The sequence below is a fragment of the Acanthaster planci genome, linkage group LG06 (assembly GCF_054643075.1).
Source record: "Acanthaster planci isolate LZ-2023a linkage group LG06, COTS_SCS, whole genome shotgun sequence".
Taxonomy (NCBI): Eukaryota; Metazoa; Echinodermata; class Asteroidea; order Valvatida; family Acanthasteridae; genus Acanthaster; species Acanthaster planci.
Window position 1 is genome coordinate 9,217,135 of NC_141782.1, and position 19,980 is coordinate 9,237,114.

Sequence of the window (19,980 nt, forward strand, 5' to 3'; positions counted from 1 at the left end):
GCAAATGTGGGCTACACCATGACGTGTTCACACAACTAGAGCACACATACATGTACATAGGCGAACTCACGGCCTAGGCCGTGAGTTGTTGTGGACATAGGCCTAAGTGTTCGGTGAGAACATGTTTCTACCTCCATGGTTTGACGAAACTCCAAAGCTGGTTAGTGTGACACTTTATTAGGTATAATTTTAGTTTCCAGACTCGGGCAAGACTGAAGGTTTGTGCTGTCGTTGATGATTCTTACGAGCATATTCCGGGCGTGATCATGGAAGCAGAAGTGACGGAATGTATACACGCGCGCTTATGAGAATTCGGAGCCGCATTAATCATGAACCGGAGTAAAATGCAGGGCAAAATAAAAGTGTATTAACTAGATAATATACTATGTAGTTTTTTGTTTCAGGTTTGTTTTGTTTAATGTATGGTCCAATAGCTTTGCCAGAGCCTTCGTGATATCTGGAACTGACGATGCCTACGCCGTCAAAAGAGGAAACACCTCTTCTACAAGGTGGAGTTAATGGCAGGGCCACGTGGGTGTCAGTGGCACTCTTCCTTGTCCTACAGATTCTCATCTTCATCCCCGGTGAAGCTGTGATGGCGACGCTTGGAGTTCAGTTTGCGCGCTCCTCCTTTGCCCGCGAACGCAACTTCACTCTTCCAGTGGGAAGCAATGCCTGCGGGACTGCCAACACGAGCCGCGAACTGACCGACATCCAAAAAGAGACCGCGCTGTTCTCAACCTATCAAAGCTTCCTGACCGATCTCATTCCGGTTTTGACTGGTTTGCCGCTCACAGCAGCTTCTGACTTCACCGGCCGCCGGCCCATACTCCTCTTGAGATGTCTGGGCCCGCTGGTTATGGCCGTAGGATTCTTGGTGGTATCCTTCTTTGAGTTGTCTGCTTACTATGCTCTCATTGGCTGTGGAGTATTTGGTGTCTCTGGAGGATTTGTCCTTCTGCACTCAGTCAGCATGTTATATGTGACAGACATTGTCTCCCCCAAGCAAAGGGGTGTGGCATTAGCCGCCATTTATGGCATCGAATATGCCGTTGTGTATTTAGCTCCACTGGGTTTGAACATGCTACTAGATGCACTGTCTTCGTTCAAAATCGTGTATTTAATCATCACCTGCTTCGCCGTGATGGCTCTCCTGTGGATGCTTCCGCCTGGCATCATACGGGAGTCGGTGAAAAAGCAGCCGGTAGATTGCCGTGGCCTTACTGAGGGTATCGTCCAAGGCGTCCGGGACCTTTTCGTGAATGCCACCGGAGGTCGGCGGTGGAGACTGGTAGTCATCCTGGCCTGCTATGCAGTGGTGAGCTTTAACTTGCACGGCTTCCAGAACACGGTTAATCTCTATGCTCTTGGAGAACCCTTCTGTTGGACGCCAACGCTTGTCGGCGTTTTTGCATTTGTTTACGGAGTACCAAATGCATTGTGTAAGTATGAGACCTGCACGTATTTTAATTTAAGACATCACCATTCAATCATGCATGCAATCTTTTAAAAGAGTTGAAGTGACAGGCTGATGAAAAATGTTTGAGAATCATTCTCTACCTTCATGGTCACTTCGAGACTGAGCTGAAATAAAATATTACTTTTAATTTGATTTGTCTGTCAAGTGGCACCCATCACAGTCTGGTTCATGGAGCTTTTTGTATCCGGTTATTGGGTGATTTATCTGAGCATCCTGTCAGGGATAGTGGAGTTCTTGTTGACGGCAGTGGCTACATCGAACGTGGTTCTCATTTATGGTGGTAAGGGAAAAACGCTCGTTTCCCCAGCCCTTTTCGTGTATAGGCCTATATACATGCAGTTCACTCATTCGCAGCTAGAATTCTTTACGAAATTCTACATAGTCACATAAACCGGCCTTCCGACGGTTTATCCATAGATTTACCCAGCATTAAGAACATTCATTTGCCGCAAAGATAGTTTTTCTGGTAAAGGCTTAATTAATTACAATATATCTAATTTATATTCATATCTAGTGTACTGAACAGTGGTGTAATTATATAATGGGGGGGGCAGCGAAATTCCCCCACCGCAATTTGAAATCGATGAATAATCTCTATTGAGTTTATTAGCAATACCAATTTATTTCCTAGGGTATTCCTTTGAAAAAAATGTATGCACCCCGGGTGCCCGCCGGACATTTAGCCCTAGTTACGCCACTGAAACTCACATTTCTAATAGGGCCTACTTAATGGAACAATTCACAAGTTGGAGCTTTAGTTTATACTACGGATGATTCCGGCTATTATTTGAACAATGAAAGTTTTGATACTTGGCTTCGATATTCAAGTGGATTTTAAGACCTGAACATATGTACACGAACTATGTATGTTCAAGGTTGTTGGCAATTTCTCAGACCATCTTGCTTTGTTTTCAGCTTCCTTAGGTGGCATTTTCTTTGGCATATCTCAGCCGGTGTATATCGCGCTACTCACAAGACTCGTCGCCAGAAAGTGTCACGGTGAGTGATGAAAATTCATTTGTAGCTGAGGGAGCGGTGTTGGCCTTCCCAGTGCAAACCCAAAGATTATACCGTTTCTTTGAAATAGAATTTAAATGCTGCCGTAACATAGACTCAATACACGCGAGATTGACGCCATGCTTGTTGGAACTTGAAGCTAAACAATCAAGCAGTACACGGTGTACGGTATTGCCAGTGTGAAAACCTGTTAAGTTACTGGTTTCTGGATCTTCAGAATTTCAGAGACAGATGTTTAATTCTGGATAAAGGTAAACTGATAACAGGAATTGTTAGAAATTAAAAGAAACAAAACATAAACAACCTTAAAACTAAACTAGAGAAAATATGTTTGTGAACAAACACATACCTGTTCCCAAAATGTGTTTTATTGTCTTTTGATGACTGTCAACGAGTACAAAAATTTGCAATTAATCACATTACAAATAATCGCCAGAGTGGCATGTATAACGAAAATAATTATCACTGCAATTGAACGTATAGTTCATGAGATATGACCGTATTTGTGTGTTAAAATACAACTTCCGGTCAAACCGAAAGTAGAAGTCACACGAGGTCAAGTTATCAATTTTCGTGTTTAACACGTCCCTGACTATGTGCATACCAAATGTTGAGTTAAATCGGTCAAATAGTTTACTAGTTATTAGACTGTAAAGAATGAACATTTGAATTGAGGTCACGTGACCCCTGATGACGTGACGACTACAAAAAATTTTGGGGCACATCTTCTGATGATTGTCAATTACTATAGTAAGTTTGAAATTGATCGGACGTGAAGTTTATGAGAAGTGATGATTTTTGTTTTCAAATATAACTTCCGGTCAAATGTATAGTTGAATGTTTAACAAGCTTATTCCCTCCTTCACAGGGGCGTTATTTTCGGTGCACACGTTGGTCTTTTCCCTCACCGCTGCCTCTTCACTCGTCGTCCAGAGTTACGCCTACTCTCTCGCCGTCCAGTCTGGTCATGCTGTTGTTCTCTTCTACGTCATGGCAGTGCTTAGTGGTGTTGTTTTCATACCAACGGTGTAAGTTTCCAATTAGTTACAAATGTACTGTCATACTGTTAAAATATACTTACGGATTCTGCAACTGTCAAAGTAGTTACCTGCCAAGAAAAAGGTGACACTTTTTTATCGTTTGGCACAAAATCTAATTTACTTATCAGAAATCACTTCGTAAGAAGACCGTCTGAGCCTTGTATGTTACAAACTGATACGTAAAACACATATTTCCACCCTCACGTACGTCTACTGATGCAGGTCATATAAAGTTTTGTAAAAACGTGGGTGGGCCTATTATATAAAGACAAAACGAGCAAATAAACCGAGGTTACATTGATAAAATGATACATGTATTACAGAGAAATTGTTGTAAAATAATCTTTGAACAAAATGTAAACATGAACAACGGCAAAAACGAAGCAATGCCTGTGTATAGTTATGGATAAAAACAGAAAAGGATGATAAACAGACATAGGCCCCCTATCTTGTGACTCAAACGTGACTCCTCCCACAAGCTATTTCCATGAAATCATAGGATTGCCGGTGGAATATGGTATTCTAAAGGTCAAATTTCACATTTACCTTATAATTACAGAAATTAATTTGAGTTCGGCTTGTGAAAAGAGCGACATCTGAAACTAAGGTGTTGCAAAGCCGTTCTAAACAACTGCAGGAGTTGATTTGCGGATAATCGCTATCGTTTTCTGCGTCGAAAGTTTCATGTTAGGTATAATTTAAGTCTTAAGGGGAGACATTTCTCAGCCGGATGAAGCTACTGATATTTTCGTTTTGGTTTTTTTCCAATGTAGAGTGGTGCACGTTTTGGAGCCAAAAGATGGTTTCCATCCTGATGCTGCGTCGGAAGATGGAAGTGAACAGAGCAAAGCCGATTCAACCAGTGGAGATACCGATAAAGACACATTCGCTTTAGCCCCATCATCCCACAAATGAACTTGCCTAATAATATGTATACCAAGCTGTTCTTTTTGGACACGTTTGCCGCATGTAATTTGTGTTAATATTCGCTTTTGATATTATAGCGTGACATCGCAAAAATCGGTTATACTGGTCTAACTAAGCTATCGCCAAGTCAAAGCTGCATATTTACCTCGGCATTTTGGATGCCAAAGAATATAGGGTAGTTTCGATGGAGAAATCTGACACGCAAAGAAATAATTTTCAGTACAACAGACAGTACCGGTAGAGACTGAAGCTATGGGAACTGTTTTAATATTCTGTTCAGTTTCAAGAAAATTACTTCATTTCCACAATTGGGTTTCGTTATATTTATACAATTATACAGAACCCAAATTAATGATCCGCAATCCTTCATTCGCACTGTGCAAGTGGTCACTTGCCCTGCCGAACACGCCGATTCTGCAGCCTTAATACTTCGATATTTATGCTGAATACTCCAACCAGCAAAAAACTGAATGGTTTCAAGGGCAATGTTTCGGTTGGTTTCTTTTTAAATTACATATCAATTTAATAATAATTATAAATTCAAATTATACTCCACACGTATAAGGTATAAGCTAATGAATGAAATTAAATTACGCGTACAGATTATATGCTGCGTTTGTGCGGGCAACATACGTTCTGGTTAGGGCATTACCCCTAGGCCTTACTTTTGTCAGACCGAATCTGTTGGAAGTAACAGAAAAGAAAAAAAACAAGAAATGACAAATGTTTGACTCTGTCTGCTTTAATGTACCCGAGTACCCGTTTTGTCATAAATTAGTCCCCTCTGTAAAAAATCTTTCAAATTGGTATGGACGTTTGAAATGCAAAAAGTGTCTATGATATCCGAGAACGTGCTGCGAGTACATCACCTCTTGACCAGTTGGCAGCCATGTACTGCTAGCTTTCGTTGACAAATTCAATCTCGTCAAATATAAACTATCATCCTTCAGCTTTCTCAACAGAACAAGATTTCAAAGACTTTCAGGTGAAACTGAGAAGCATTTTAAAGGAGGCATCCTCTCGTTTTCATTAACAATCTGACCATTTGAAAACATACTACCTGGTAGTCAGATGTATTGTTGAAATCGAGAAGTTTCATTTGCATGTGCATTTTGTTTTCGTCTTGAGCCAAATTTCAACAGTCCTAAAAATGCGATAAATGCTTTACAAGTAAGTGTGACACATTCAAGGCAGCAAGGAGCTGCATGCAGCGCTCACGGTCTAAAAACGGACAATTAATTCCCTCTACATTTCACAGTTCCTGATGATTAATTTTTTTTCTAAAAGGCTACGAAGTCGACAAATGGATTTTTTTCTTTACTGTTTTTAGTTGAGCTCATGCTGTTGTATTTTGACCTTAATTTCACTCAAGTTATTATTAAAGAGCCACATCACCACCAATTACCCATGTTAGTACTTTTACACATATATACTACAAGATATTTCCAATTATAGTTGGTTAAAACTTGCTTTTCAATGCCATCTGATAGCATTCTCTTCTAGCCTTCTCCAATCTGCGGCAGAAATGTGTAATTGAAAGCCATTCCAAATACCTACTACATGTATTTCTGTTATTCAGAAGCATAAACATCAAGCTTAACTGCAGCTTAACTGCAGTTGAACGATAATCCTTTGGCAGGAGAAAAAAAAATAATTAAACTTATTACTTGAACTTAGCCTGTGTAATCTGCTCTTGGAGAACTACCACGAAAAGTAATATTTACTTTTCATACAATACACTCTAAAATATCTTTTTCTAATATCAAACTTATCTTTCAATACTTTAGGTAAGTAATCTTACTTTGAGATAAAAATACGTGAATCATAATTATCTTCCAGACACTACAATCCCTCACCATTAAAATCCTAGGTAATATTACTGGTTAGTGGGATTGAAGAGCGATGAAATTGCTGCACTATGTTGAGTAAGACAAAGGACAAATAGGGCAATGATATCTAAATTAAATATCAGGAGAAAACTGTTAACATAAATGCTGTTTACAAAATGTTAAAAGAAAATCAATACCATACCCTCTACACACCCAGAGACAATCCCTGTTCTTAAATTTTAACCCATTGTTTATGGAAAGGCCTTGCACCGGATTGCATGTACAAACAGTGTTGTTGACTTGAATCACAGACTCGGTTTGCAATATTTTGAAATCAAAACTTACGGAAACATAATATTGCAACATGAACAAAATTTGAGTTGCTGACTTTACCAATCTGCAAAGTGTAAAAAAAAAAATCACAATGAAAAATACTGCACCTTCACAGATTTTAAAATGTGGCAAAAGGCCAGGAACTTTCCAATTCTCACAGAAAGATTCTGCTTCAGTCTCCAAATCAAGTGGCTCCAGAGTCGAAATTCTGATGTAGCCTCACAGAATTTGCAAAGCTCCGATGAGCACAATAATCTGCTTAACTGTTAGGGAAATATCTGCATCGTCTCTCCCTGCAACTAGCTGGGACCAATGCCATCAAACTGCCAAGTTTGAAAGTATTATCCCAGCAAATATCTGCTTGGCACAATAGGTTTACCACTCTACAAAATCATGGTATGTATATTGCCTGTGATTGGTACCCTGCTATTTGTGCTTAGCACATAAATTTGCTGTTTCAAGGCAAGGATTTTCTGCTGAAAGACTCTCTGGAATTTGATTCTGCTAATCTGGGACAACTGTTGATCCATGTCAATCCTCCATCACTACCTCAATGCCAGCACCGTCCAGCTCCACACTATGCACTGTGAACTCGTGAGCACCCTGGGGATTGAGTGACAAAAGTTCAATTCATCATCAGCAAACAAAGAATAGCTTGGTGCCTTGGGTCCCAGACCTGACCCGAGGTTGCTCTGTGACATACCTTGCACCTGTGCATCTCTTTACTGGTACTGAAGTGCGACCGTCTTATTCAACTAAACAACGGTCAGGTGCAATCAGGGAAAAAGCTGACTGTTTTTCAGCTGGCATAAACTTGATGATTACAATGGAGTACCACACATGGTCTGTATTGGGCTAAGGTTTAAAATGATAGGGAAAAATGTCTGAGTAGCAAGTTCATGGGTTTCAACTTAATTCCTGGATTTAAAGAGTCTGGGGAGTTTCCTTGGTCATGTTGATATTTCGTTGCCCGTGCCCCGAGTTCAAGTCCCAACTGAGCTGATGTGGATTGGATTCCGCGTCCAAATCCAATTCTTTTAGTTTGCTCAAGAATGTTTCTCTAGGGCTTTTTTCCAACTCCCATTTTCTGCTCTTTTGTTTCTGCTGGTTTGCCAGCTACAAACCGAGGGTGCCTTCTGAGGAGCATGCAGTTGCAACACCTGAAAACAAATAATCCTAGACAAATCCTACCAAGTTTTATTGTCGAACCTACCTCCAGAGAGCTGAGTATCTCTGTGACTTTATCAATAGCGTTGGGCTCCTTGGTCAGCACATACATGAAGCCCCCGCCCCCTGCACCAGCTAAACACTGACCGTAGACGTGTGCCTGCAGAGCCGCCATCATGCGCTGGACTACCAGTGGCTCGCTCCCTGGAGCCATGACTTTCTTCTGAGACCAGTAAGTGTTCATGCATGCTCCTACTTTCTCAAAATCACCTGTAAAGAAGAGGATGAATTTCAGATGCAGACAGAAAAGGAAAACCTGCAGTCAGGCATGCAGTATTTTCACTCTGAATCCTGCAGTATTTTCCCAGTTAATACAAAGTTGCCAGACGTAAAGGTGATTGCTCATGCACACGAGAAGCTTGCCAATGGATACAAACAATCATTCTTGGGTCCAGAATTTTGATATGATATGTTGCGTGGTTCTGAATCAGTCGTCCTAGAGCAGAAGTCAATAGGCTTCTCAATCCTACGTAAATCCAGCTATGATGATTTAAATTCTGATAGTTAGTTTTTGTATCAGGATAAAAGGGTTATATAACAAGAATGTTGGAATCCTGAAGCACACTCTGAACGTCTACTATTTAAAAAACCACTGCAAGGAAAGTTAGTACCTTCTTCAAATGCCTTCTTGCATTCCCAGGCAGTCTTTGTCAGATTGTCACAGTTCTCAACAATATACGGCGATCTTGCATACCAGTTTCTGACAACATCTTGCAACAAGTTCCTGTGTTGGTTAGATTAAAGACAAAAAACATTGCTCCAAAACAAGCTCTAGTTTACTTTTTACACCATTACAAAAGACAGAAAGGGCTATTGGGTATTGCGATTAGTATCAGTCAGGGAATAGATTCTGTGAGCTGCTGGCTCTGTGCCAGCTGAGCAGATGATCCTCTGTGGCACAACAGCCAAGGAAGGATAGCTAGTGTGGACATGGTGAGCCAATGGCACAGGGTGCTTGCAACCAAATAACTTGTGACTGAATGTGCACAAAAGCTCATAAGGTGGCAGGAATGTGGGACTACAAGATAAACAAGAGAAAAAGTGTGTTTCATTGATTTATAGCACTTATTCTTGCTTATGAAAATGTAGCATTGGTACTAAAACTCATGGGTCAGCATGTGAACTTGCCTGAAAACCAACAGGTGTGGAGGGACAATCCAAGTCATACATTTTGAAGTGAAACTTTTCCTGAAAGCCAATTTCCATGTTTTTCGCCTCATTTACAGACCTTTTGCAGAGTGCCAATGAACAAAGCAAATTTCACGAAAGCAATTTTCTACTTTTATGGCTCAAATGAGGTATCAAAAAACCATTCCAATGAGACAGTGCGCACCAACAAAAGCAGCTTCCGAAATGCAACAGATTAAATATTTCAGTATGCACTACTGCAATTCATTGACAAGGAATGCAACAATGGAAGTATAAGTTTCCACACCCTGACATGGAAATCAACTCCTCAGCTGTGGCTGACTGGAACCAACAAAGGACTGACCTGGCTAGTCTAGTCTTGCCAGTGTACACCAGCAAGAAGTGCTCATTGAATTTGCGTTGGATCTCTTCACTCAGCGGGATGGGGGTGATATCCACTTTGAGGGGAAACTTGGCTTCTGAGTGTCCGATATTGAGGCCAGGGGTCAAACCTGGTGTGGGTGGTCACATTTTTGGAAGGAAATTTGCACAAGAAGTTCAGCAAAGCATTTCTAGTCAATTATACAGCAATTCAAACTTCAAAACAAAAGAGGATTTTCCAAGAATAAATATCCTCAGAATTTAAGGTGTTCCAGTATATAGACCATTTACACATAGAGGTGCACACTAAATTCAAAGGAAGACATTTCAAGTGAAAAACAAGGGTGAGATCGGAAGAAAATGAAATATCCATTTTATAAAGAGTAAAGGTTTTGAGTCTGGCCTCCAGCAGCGCAGGGTCCATGGTTTACATTTGTGTTTGCCTAAAGTCACCTCTTAAGTAACTGTTCTTGTATTCAATATCAACTTTAATTGTGTGTAAAAACACCTGAAATGGTAAGCTCTAGATTTTCCAGATTTTAAAAGCAATTGTTTGTTAGGAAGTAGGGAAAATCCAAATATAAAAATCCTGACAAACCTCAACCCCGGAGAAACCATGCTAGGGACACTGACTTTCCCTGGGAACAAACATTCTTTGTTCTGAAAAGATCTGAAAGGCTCGCAAAGTGTTGAGAAAAGGTTGGCAACCATTCCTTATCATGACACTCCAAACCCATCTTTTATATTTCTACACACGCTTGCATGGATTTTCTTAGACTTCATCTCCTTTGTTTCAGAAAAGGACCCAGCAAGGCTGCAGTCTAGGAACCAGACAAAGATGGCTGCCATATGCCATCTGGCACACTGACCTCCAACCTGGTCCTGCCACCCTCCACCTGTGGTCAACATCTGCTCCACCAGCAGTACCTGAAACCAACCCAACACGATATGAAACTAGAATGACTGATTTCCCTTGATTGGATGAAATTGGGCGAAATATTATTCTAAATATGAACTAAACTTAGCTCAATGGAAATAAATTGTGTATGTTTGAAATATACAGTCCCACTGTATTCCCGCTTTCCTATTTCCCTCCAAGATTAATTAACCTCCACTAATTCTCCATTATTTAAATAAACCCTTTTCTAATTCCTCCTCAATTTATTTTCCACTCCTAAATATATTACCTCTGCCCACGTATTTTTAATATCAGTGTTCACTATGAATGTGCAATAAACTCTAGCAATCCCTCTTCCATAATTATATGATTATACATCAATTTGAATTCTTTGACCTCTAAGCATAGAGCCTGAAAGTTGACCCCTGATGGCACACTTCCGGAACCCTTGGACAGGATAAATAATGTGCAAAGATTTTAGAATTAGTAATTTTGTTTTCGTTCAGTTTTGTTTTAAAAAATCCAACTTGGAAAAAGGGCTTTGAAAAATATTTGGTAGTATATCAATTTATAGAACTGAAAAATCACCTGACCTAAAAGAGAAATATCCTGCCAAAAAATGACCCATCACTTCCTAAAATCTAAAATACATGAAGAACAGTGCAATACGGCAGTCTTGTACACAGATGAATATTTACCGTTTGAAATTTTATGATAGTCTGTGGGTAAAAACCAAATTAAAACAGATCAAAATATTTTGCAAATTTTGATAATTTATAAGGTAATAAACATAAAGCAATATTCTACTTCACGAAAGATTCTAATATTATATCTAACCTTTGCTGACAACATTTGCCTGATGTCAACTCAACGGAATCTGGAACCCATCGACTGCAGGTAGGCATATCTTTATAAATAAATCTAATATCGCCGGACATGAACAGTCGTTAATAAAATTAATTTTTACCCACTCCAGGTGACTTTTCCAAAATATTACTTGAGGAAGACAAAAGTAAAATTCCAACATGAGTATTTCATGGAGTGGTTTCAGTAGGAAATTATTTTTCCAAAAATTATCGAACGTGATAGGACGACCCCATGTCAAATCCCCATAGGCAGACCGTGCAAGGGTTCTGGAAGCTAGCTGCATGACCTTTTACTTTCAGGCTCTGATGTGCTTTGGATGTCTATAATGTAAGAAACACCATTGCTCTGTTGATGACAGTGCAAAGTGGCTAGATGTTGAAACTCACTGCATGAATGAGGGAGGAGTTATCGTAGGTCTTTCCTGAGATGCGCCATAAGACCGCGATGGCTGCGCCGGCTAAAATACTACTAGTCCCAAGACCTGCAGGGAAGGAACAAACTTCCCATCAAAAGAGAGCATGTACATGTACATGTATTTACCTAGATGCCTCTCAGGGGACCCATATCATTATTATATGCCAAACAAAGCATTCCTAAAACCATCTGAGCACAATATACATGTAAGCTCATAAACTGTCACTCTGAGGGGTAAATAGGGGTCTTCCAACGGTACATCAGTCTCTGCTTGCACAGGATTCCATGAAGAGCTGCATTTATAATAGAATGTATTGCTCAAGGAAATGAATACCATAGTGGATTGCACTGCTCTATGTCTACTGATGAAATTTAATATCGGATTCGAACTAACCAGCAAACCCAATTAAATTAGTGGTTGAGAGGTCTACAATTGCATTGTGAACAGAAGGTCATGGGTTCGATACTCATCTGAGGAAGCCTGCGGACATTCCCCCAAAGCTAGCAGAGAGCAATGAATACACATTGCTTGTAACATTATATCAACAAGGGACAGAAATACCCAAGATGGCAATTTACCTTCCTATGTTAACTGTGAACTGACCTGATCCTTGGGGGAGATCTGACCATGTGTTTAGCTCGATTCCTCCTCCATATTTCCTCATCAGCTGCTCCTGTAAAGACTCGCAGGAAGGAAGACTTATCACCTCAGCACAGTGGACTGCAGCTTTCAACAAGGCACCTCCAGAAAACCATGTGCAAAAAAGAAACATGCAATTTGTGTTTGCGCTAACATGACGTTGATGTCGTCCATGGGAAAATGGTTGGAACTAGGCATAGGCCAAAAATCATGAGGCAAAAGGCATTGAGTTTTTTTTGTCATGTTCTATTCCACTGAGAGTGCTCAAGTGTCTCAAGGCAGATGCTAGTCCAGCAAAGTAATTACCTGAAGACCGTGGATTAGCATAGTCCGAACAATCAGACAGCTCCTTACAGACAATCTGAACAGAGTGTTCTCGATCACTGCCTAGTACCAGAACAAGATGAGGCCTACAAGATGGGAAAAAACAAAATCTGAGGGTGACATGTACAAGTGACCTTTTTTGTCCAATTAGAATAGGAGTGTCCCTCATCGGCAAAGAAGGGATTCTGTGAAGATCATTTCAACAGGCTGCCTGACGCACCATCAATGAACATGCATTCCAACAGGAACTGGTCCACCATACTCTGTACACCCAACACCAAGCAGGCATAAGCATGTGCACACATGCAGTCTATTCTCACCAAAAGAACATCATCGCTGTGTGAAACACGCCATTTCTTTCTTCCTGCACTGAGCAGTCAGCTAGTGAGACAAAAACAAGTTTAATGTTAATACCATTTGCACTGTGGCAGCCACTGATGTCTACTCTGTGTCTAGTCCCAGCCTGGTCGACATGTGGATTGGGTTTCCAGTCCCTACATGATTCAGTGAGCTTTACTCAGAATATTCCTTTGTGGTTTTCCTCCCACCTCTAAAACTGTAACTGCTTCTCGTTGTCTCCTCTCTATAGGTTTCTTCAGGCTTGCGAGCTACAGTGCTTAGGGAGCTTTTGAGTAATTCTTGATGCCATTACCAGAAATGATTGAAAATAATAATAATAAACTTGGTATTGTGTAAAGATCTCTAATATTCCTAATTAGACAAACCGAAAATAAGAAATTTGTGACCTGTCACCACAAAATGAGCTGAAAGTCAGAATTTTCAAAATTGAGATATCAGTGTATTTGAATTCAGCAGAAGGAGAGCTTTCCAGTAGTCTGTACATGGAACACTCGGGTAAAAGTATAAGGTGACAATGTGACATTTATTCTGGCAGTATAAAGTTTCAGGTGACATTGTGACATTTATTCTGGCAGCTTTGCATCTTTGTTCCCGATACTATTTCTACATTTCTGACGGGGTACGAGTGACGCTATCACTGAAATTGCTGAAAACATGACATTTTAAAAATCTGATCGTGCAAAACAATTGGAATTAAATAGACGGGTTGTTCTTTCCAAACATGACCAAACCCGAAAATTGACATTCATTTCAATATTTGACTTTGATCCCCAAAAATAAGACAGAGCGAAATACAACGTTATGATCATTTTGTCGTGCCGCGTCACATTTGATTTTTGTTATATTGATATTACACATACTATATGTTTTTTTCATAAAACCAAACTACATGTACACACAAAAAAGATCTCGCACACACTCTGAAAACCACACACCATTGGTATTTTTAAACTTTGTTCATGGGCAATTGCAAGAGAAAGTGGACATTTGGTCATGCTATTACCAACTTCATTCTTAATAGCAATTCATGAACAGAAAGCAGTTCTGCAAAAAGAAACAAATGAAATGAAAGTACGTGTATTTCCACTGTTTTTCATTATAAATACTTTATTTTGAAGGATATCATAATGAGGTTGGTAAAAGCAAGACTAATATTTTACTTTTGCATGGAATTTGCTCATTTGCAACACAAACCTTGTGTCAAGAGCCAGGTCTTCCATGGTTGCAGGTCCAAGGTCACATGCCGATATAAATGGCCAGAGCTATCCGCTTTGAGCAGAAGCACCCCCTCGTCAGTTGAAAATAGCCATGTTGGTGGGAAGTGTTCATTTATTGGTAGAGATGCGACCATTACATGTGGTTCATTCCATGAAGTTCGGGCATAGTTTGTGATGGCGTCCCTTGTTACATCGATAACTTTATTGCCCATTATTTTCACATTAAAACAGATTAAGTCATTATTATTCGCCAAAGATGAAGCACACAACTACAAGAACCTAGCCAGATTTAGAACAATGTCAATTTAGAATCCACATGCACAGAAAACAGATGTTTATTTTCACTGATGTAACAAGGGACGCCGTCACAAACTGTACCCGAACTTCGTGGAATGACCCATGTGCATATCAAGCAAAGTTTACTTCCCACCAAAGGAGCCTACGTAGCCAAGAAAATTGCACCCTCTCTTGGTCCAGCTTGGGCCTCATTACAGCTCATATTGGATATGGCCATATTCAATGAAAAAACAACACATGAATGCAGCATGCATGATTTACAATTTATAGATATTCATTCACAATTTACAGAATGATGACCTGTGCTTGAGTATATATATACATGTATCTTACTCTGGTATCTTCCTGGCCCGGGCTACTGTTGGCTTCTTGCCGTCAATTCGGATTGCAGCATCGACCACTGCACCGCCATGCTCATACGTGATTGGAGGAGTGTCTGACCAGCCTCCGGACACATCCATCCTACCCGGGCAGGAAGCCCGCACCCATTTGTTCATTGGTGGTGATTCCCCGGGTTGTGTGGCAATGAACTGGGGGGGGGGGATATATCACACATCCAAGTTGTGAGAGAGATTCAGTAAGGAATCAATTTTGAATATTCTAAGAAGAAAATCCATCAACAAGTTTCTTGAAATCTCCCTTTTGCTTTTGGTTTGGATGTTTGCTTCACGAATCAATGTACCGGTAGTACTCAAGTCAAAAACTAGATTACAGAAAATTTGACTTGAGTCTGCCATTATTGCCTCTGCCCCTTTTCACTCAATTTGGTCAGGGGCCTAGTTAAAAACCATCAACATTACTACAACTTATGAGACATAACTATAAGCAATCACAGCCTACGGAAACTCCCCACAGCAGGCTCACTGACTCACCTCCCTGGCTGTCATGACAGCAAGCCTGATCAAGATCTGATTCCCTCCTTCGTAATGTCTGGCTGCTCTGACCAGTTTGTCGGGTCGACCCAGCCAATTGCTGCGTTCCTTGGTCAAGGCTCTCATGCCCTCACATAGCTTCCCTTCCTGTGGATGAAAGGATTCCAAGTAAAGTGGCACTGTGACTTTGCATAGGCCTAATTTTGGATAGAATGTTGCAATGTAAAATTCTACCATAAGTCATTACTTTTACTTGTGTAACCTTAAGGCTGTATCCCAGTACTAGGCTATGACTGCATGAATAATACATGTGCCTAAGGAAGCTGCAAGCCAGCAGCTTCATGTATTTCCCATAGATGCATGCATTTTTGCAAGCCGTAGCCAAGTAAATTGGACATAGCTTGCCTGGTAATAAACAAAATCCTCTTTTCAAACCAAGGTCTGTGGGAATTGAACCAGCCAGCTGACCATGACCAGTGGTTGTATCTGCATCTGCTCCAGTAAGAAGCTGATAGAAGGTTTGAGTCCCACCTGAATCAAACTGAGATTGATTCACAATCTCTGGGAAAGTCCTGCACACACAGTGCTTCCTAACATCACATTCAAGGCACTGCAGTACTGAACCACAACATTTCAGGAAGTTCAGAAACACACCTTGAATTTTCAAATTTCTTGGATCTCATCACTCACTATGCTGGGTTGCCAGCCTTGAATCCTTACAGTATCTGTTCTATAATTTGAGTAGCACAAACACCAAGTCTGGTTTTAAAACCTCAGAAACCCATACCTTTGAATGAGAATACCAATGTGCATTTTAATGAAGGCTAATTACAACTATGGTGCGCTTCTTGCAACACAGTGGTGAAGTCTAATAACCCTGCAAATTGTCAGTATTCTCCAGGTTTAGGATTGAGGTTTTGCAAAAGTGCAGCAGCTAGATAGAGCCTGGCCACTTGAACAGGGGTCTGCTACTTTTTGTCTCTGCTACCCCTTGGGAAACAAAGAACAACACACATGTCTATGGGTATTTCTACATAATGGAGACATTTGAAGGGTTCCAAGCAAAACTGGCCCTGGCTTTTACCTCCAGCAGCTGGTAGGCACGTATTCTCCAGGTTTAGGATTGAGGTTTTGCAAAAGTGCAGCAGCTAGATAGAGCCTGGCCACTTGAACAGGGGTCTGCTACATTTTTGTCTCTGCTACCCCTTGGGAAACAAAGAACAACACACATGCCAATGGGTATTTCTACATAATGGAGACATTTGAAGGGTTCCAAGCAAAACTGGCCCTGGCTTTTACCTCCAGCAGCTGGTAGGCACTTTTCCAGGCAGGATTAGCCGCCGGTCCACTTCGCAGCCCTCCCTTTCCATCAGCCATTGCAGCAAGGATGTTGGCGATAAAAGCTAAGCCACGGGCAGCTATGCTAGGCGAGTTGCTCTCACATATTCCTGGCAGAGGTGTTTATAACCAAAAATGGTAGGTCAGGGAATGTCTCAACACTACACAAAGACATCAAAACAAGTTAAACAGAAATCATTCTGAAAAATCATTGAGTTATTTAAGACCCCATGATACACATAATCTTTTGATGTGACTATTAATATTTATCCTTCCCTCTGGCTTTACTGTATGACAAATTTGATCTGATCTCACTCAGTTCTTGTAAACACCAATGCTCAATGCCCATTACGTCCGAACAATCCTTGATGAAAATAATAAGTTTTTTATATCTAGCGCATTTCATAACTGGGAGAAACCTCAATACACTGCACAATGAAATTTTACATTATACAAACGACAATCTACTTGTCTATCTACAAATCTATAGTCTACATAATAAACAACAGGTTATACAACATTAATCGGGGATGAGGATGGTGTTAACTAAGCAAATATATTTTATGTTTTATGAGTCCAAATTGGTTTCATGCCTCAATTTGCTGCGGTAGTGAATTCAATAAGTCTGGAGCTATTTTCTGACAGGCCCTTCCCCCAAATGACTTAGTGTTAACATTAACTGGAACCAGTACATGTAGGTTCTTGGATTGTGAGCAGAAGTTACTTGTGGCTTGTAAGGTAGGATTAATTCGTTAAGATATTCCGGAGCTGTTCCAGACAGGCACTGAAAGACAATAATGAGTGCTTTAAATTTAAGTCTACACTTAATAGGCAACCAATGTAGGTTTAGTAAGAATGGAGATACATGCTGAAACTTTCCCTTCTTCATCACTAATCTTGCAGCAGAGTTCTGTATTCTTTGCAGCTTTGATAGATCCTTGTCTGGAAGACCATAGAGTAAGCTATTGCAATTGTCCAGAAGCAATGATACAATTGCATGTGTAAGAAGTTTGGTTGTAGCCTTGTTGAGGTAGGGTCTAATCTTGCCAATTCGTTGGAGCACTAAGGTGGAGTTTCTGCAAAATATCTCATTAATTGACCACTAACAACCTGTTCAATGAATTTTTCTGGGAGTGGAAGGTTTGATATGGGGTGATAGTTTTTCAGGTCTTCTGGGTCTTGCTTTGGCTTTTTCCGTGTAGGTATAACCATTGACGACTTTAGTGAAATCAGGAAAGGTTCTGAGTTCTAAGGACTGATTAGTTATGTCAGTGATAGCAGGAAGAAGAATATCCATGCACTTGGTAAATACATTGATGACAAATACCAATGATCAACATTATGGGTCCTAGTCTTTTCAATCAGCTACTGCTCTGATATGGAACAACTTACCAGATGCTGTCAAACATGCCAAATCAATTTATCAGTTCAAAAACTGGCTCAAAACATATCTATTCAAACTCTACCATTGTTGTCCCAAGGACAGCGCAGAAGGATCTCACTATGATATGCGCTTATAAGTATGGTTTAGTATTATTATTGTCATGACTGGCCATCTATTAAGGAGGTCCGCTTAAATTATTAGTTTAAGGATGCCAAGGCAAGGAAGACGGGCAGAAAGAGTCCAAATGTAACTGTCTCAAAATGTACAGAGTTTTATTTACACGTCAACTTTTGGGGGTTAAAATATCTAGGTTTGATTACTATTCAAATCTCTTGTTATTCCTTCATTTTCTTTACATGAAATTCCATATTCCCTGATTTCCAGGCTAGTGTGCGGCTGTAGACTTGGCCTTCCAGACAGCACTCCATGGTGCCCACATTGGAAAGGAAGAGTACACTCGCCCACCGCACCATCTTGGCAGGTATTTGTTATACATTTCTAAGGGCTTGCATGTCAAATAAACTATGGTGACCCCTAAAACACGCTTCCCCACATTATTATAACCCATGTCCGAACAATCTTTGAAAAAATAAATGAAGCATGAACAATACCTTTTAACTTATCTAAGTATCACATTATGCTTGGAATTTCAACCCCCCCCCGAAAAAAATATAGTTTACTCTCCATTGGACTATTACTTATAATGAAATATCAGTATCTATCCTACATATAAAAAAACACCACCAATCTTCTCAATAGAGGGCCTGCGTGGAGCACCCTCACAGATAGGTTATGTTGGCCGAGTTTGGGCGGCTTGTTCCCATATGTTTATGAACAGTTCAATTTGTTGTTTATGGGTCGGCCACTTGAAAGCCAGGAACAAACAACCGGTTATCGCTGGTAGTTAGTGACAAGCAACATGCAACATGGAGGCATCCATGTAGGCTACATTATTCGAGAGTTAATGTTTGGATGGGCGGAATTATTTTCTATATAAACAGGAACATTCATTTCTGTGTTATGGAAAATAATTAATGTTCATTTTGCAAAACTTCCTATTGTCTATGGCTTTGGAAGCCATCTCTCTACTTTTTGCAGCTGTTCAAAAATCAAAATCTCACAAGTTTTTCCGTGCGTTCCTTTAAAACCCCGACGAGGAGGTGGTGTGTGATCCTGTTCTGAGAACAGTGTTCTTGACTCCCGTTTCTGGCGTTTGAGCGCGGGAACAAGAAACCTGTGTCAAGAACAGGCCGCCCAAACTCCACCGTTTTGTTAGATGACAATGAAGTACAAAAGAGTGTACTCAAGGATATCACACAGGAACAAAGACCTGTCCTCTGTAAGAGGACTCTACGCAGGCCCTGTTCACTTAATAATTATCTTAGAGGCTTACCTTGATCAACCGTCTCCAATATTTGCACAGCGTAGCCCTCGACTGCAGCGCTTCTGAGGAATGGCATCAAGATCTGATTGTCCCCAGCCAGCAGAACATCCTTTACCCTGTGCCTGCCCATGCCATAGAACAGCTCCCTAGGACGTGTAAAACATCTCTAGTTGGACACAAATTCCAAGTGGCTGTTGACAGCTAAAACATATCTTTGTTATCCTTTCACCTGTCTAGGATATCGACTTTCAGGCCTTTCCCCCCCTTTTTTCCCTGCTACTCACAATGAAATAAATTTAATGAATACAGGTAGCAGACGATATGCATGCAATATAAATGTAGCCAAACGTTAACCCTCGGGACGGTTTGTTAAAATATAGTTTATTTAGTTTATGTAGTTTGTTTCATAAAATTACTTTTGTTAAAAACTATTGGGGGGAGGGAAAAAGTTCATTTTTGAGAGCTGTTTTATTAATAAATTATTTTTTTTTCATGTACCATCCACATGTACATGTAGGCCCCCATTTGTCCTTATCCCTGAGAACTGTAAACAGGTTAAAGTCAACAGAGTCAATAGCAGAGGGTTTCATTCTAGTTCAGTGGTTTGGGTTTTTATAGAGCTG

General features: G+C 40.4%; 2 protein-coding genes across 3 annotated transcripts in view; one reads left to right on the forward strand and one right to left on the reverse strand.

Moving 5' to 3' along the window:
* On the forward strand, positions 1-5,188 carry LOC110975639 (proton-coupled folate transporter-like). Of its 2 annotated transcripts, none has more exons than XM_022228268.2 (6): positions 1-160; positions 405-1,442; positions 1,626-1,760; positions 2,396-2,479; positions 3,366-3,525; positions 4,311-5,188. In XM_022228268.2, exons 2-6 carry the CDS (start codon positions 470-472, stop codon positions 4,450-4,452), a joined length of 1,494 nt encoding a protein of 497 aa, XP_022083960.2. In that variant the 5' UTR covers positions 1-160; positions 405-469; the 3' UTR covers positions 4,453-5,188. The 2 variants fall into 2 exon arrangements, with proteins under 2 accessions (XP_022083960.2, XP_022083961.2); XM_022228269.2 differs by having other exon boundaries at positions 435-1,442.
* The window catches only part of fcsk (fucose kinase), a 27,895-nt gene continuing 12,611 nt past the window's right edge, over positions 4,697-19,980 (reverse strand). The window contains exons 16-27 of the mRNA XM_022228266.2: positions 19,367-19,503; positions 16,551-16,699; positions 15,252-15,398; positions 14,713-14,909; positions 12,488-12,591; positions 12,146-12,283; positions 11,514-11,608; positions 10,232-10,289; positions 9,346-9,493; positions 8,465-8,577; positions 7,840-8,063; positions 4,697-7,229 (exon numbers count right to left, since the gene is read on the reverse strand). Coding sequence (XP_022083958.1) covers positions 7,158-7,229; positions 7,840-8,063; positions 8,465-8,577; positions 9,346-9,493; positions 10,232-10,289; positions 11,514-11,608; positions 12,146-12,283; positions 12,488-12,591; positions 14,713-14,909; positions 15,252-15,398; positions 16,551-16,699; positions 19,367-19,503 — 1,582 coding nt within the window. The 3' untranslated portion in view covers positions 4,697-7,157. The remainder of the gene's footprint in view (positions 7,230-7,839; positions 8,064-8,464; positions 8,578-9,345; positions 9,494-10,231; positions 10,290-11,513; positions 11,609-12,145; positions 12,284-12,487; positions 12,592-14,712; positions 14,910-15,251; positions 15,399-16,550; positions 16,700-19,366; positions 19,504-19,980) is intronic.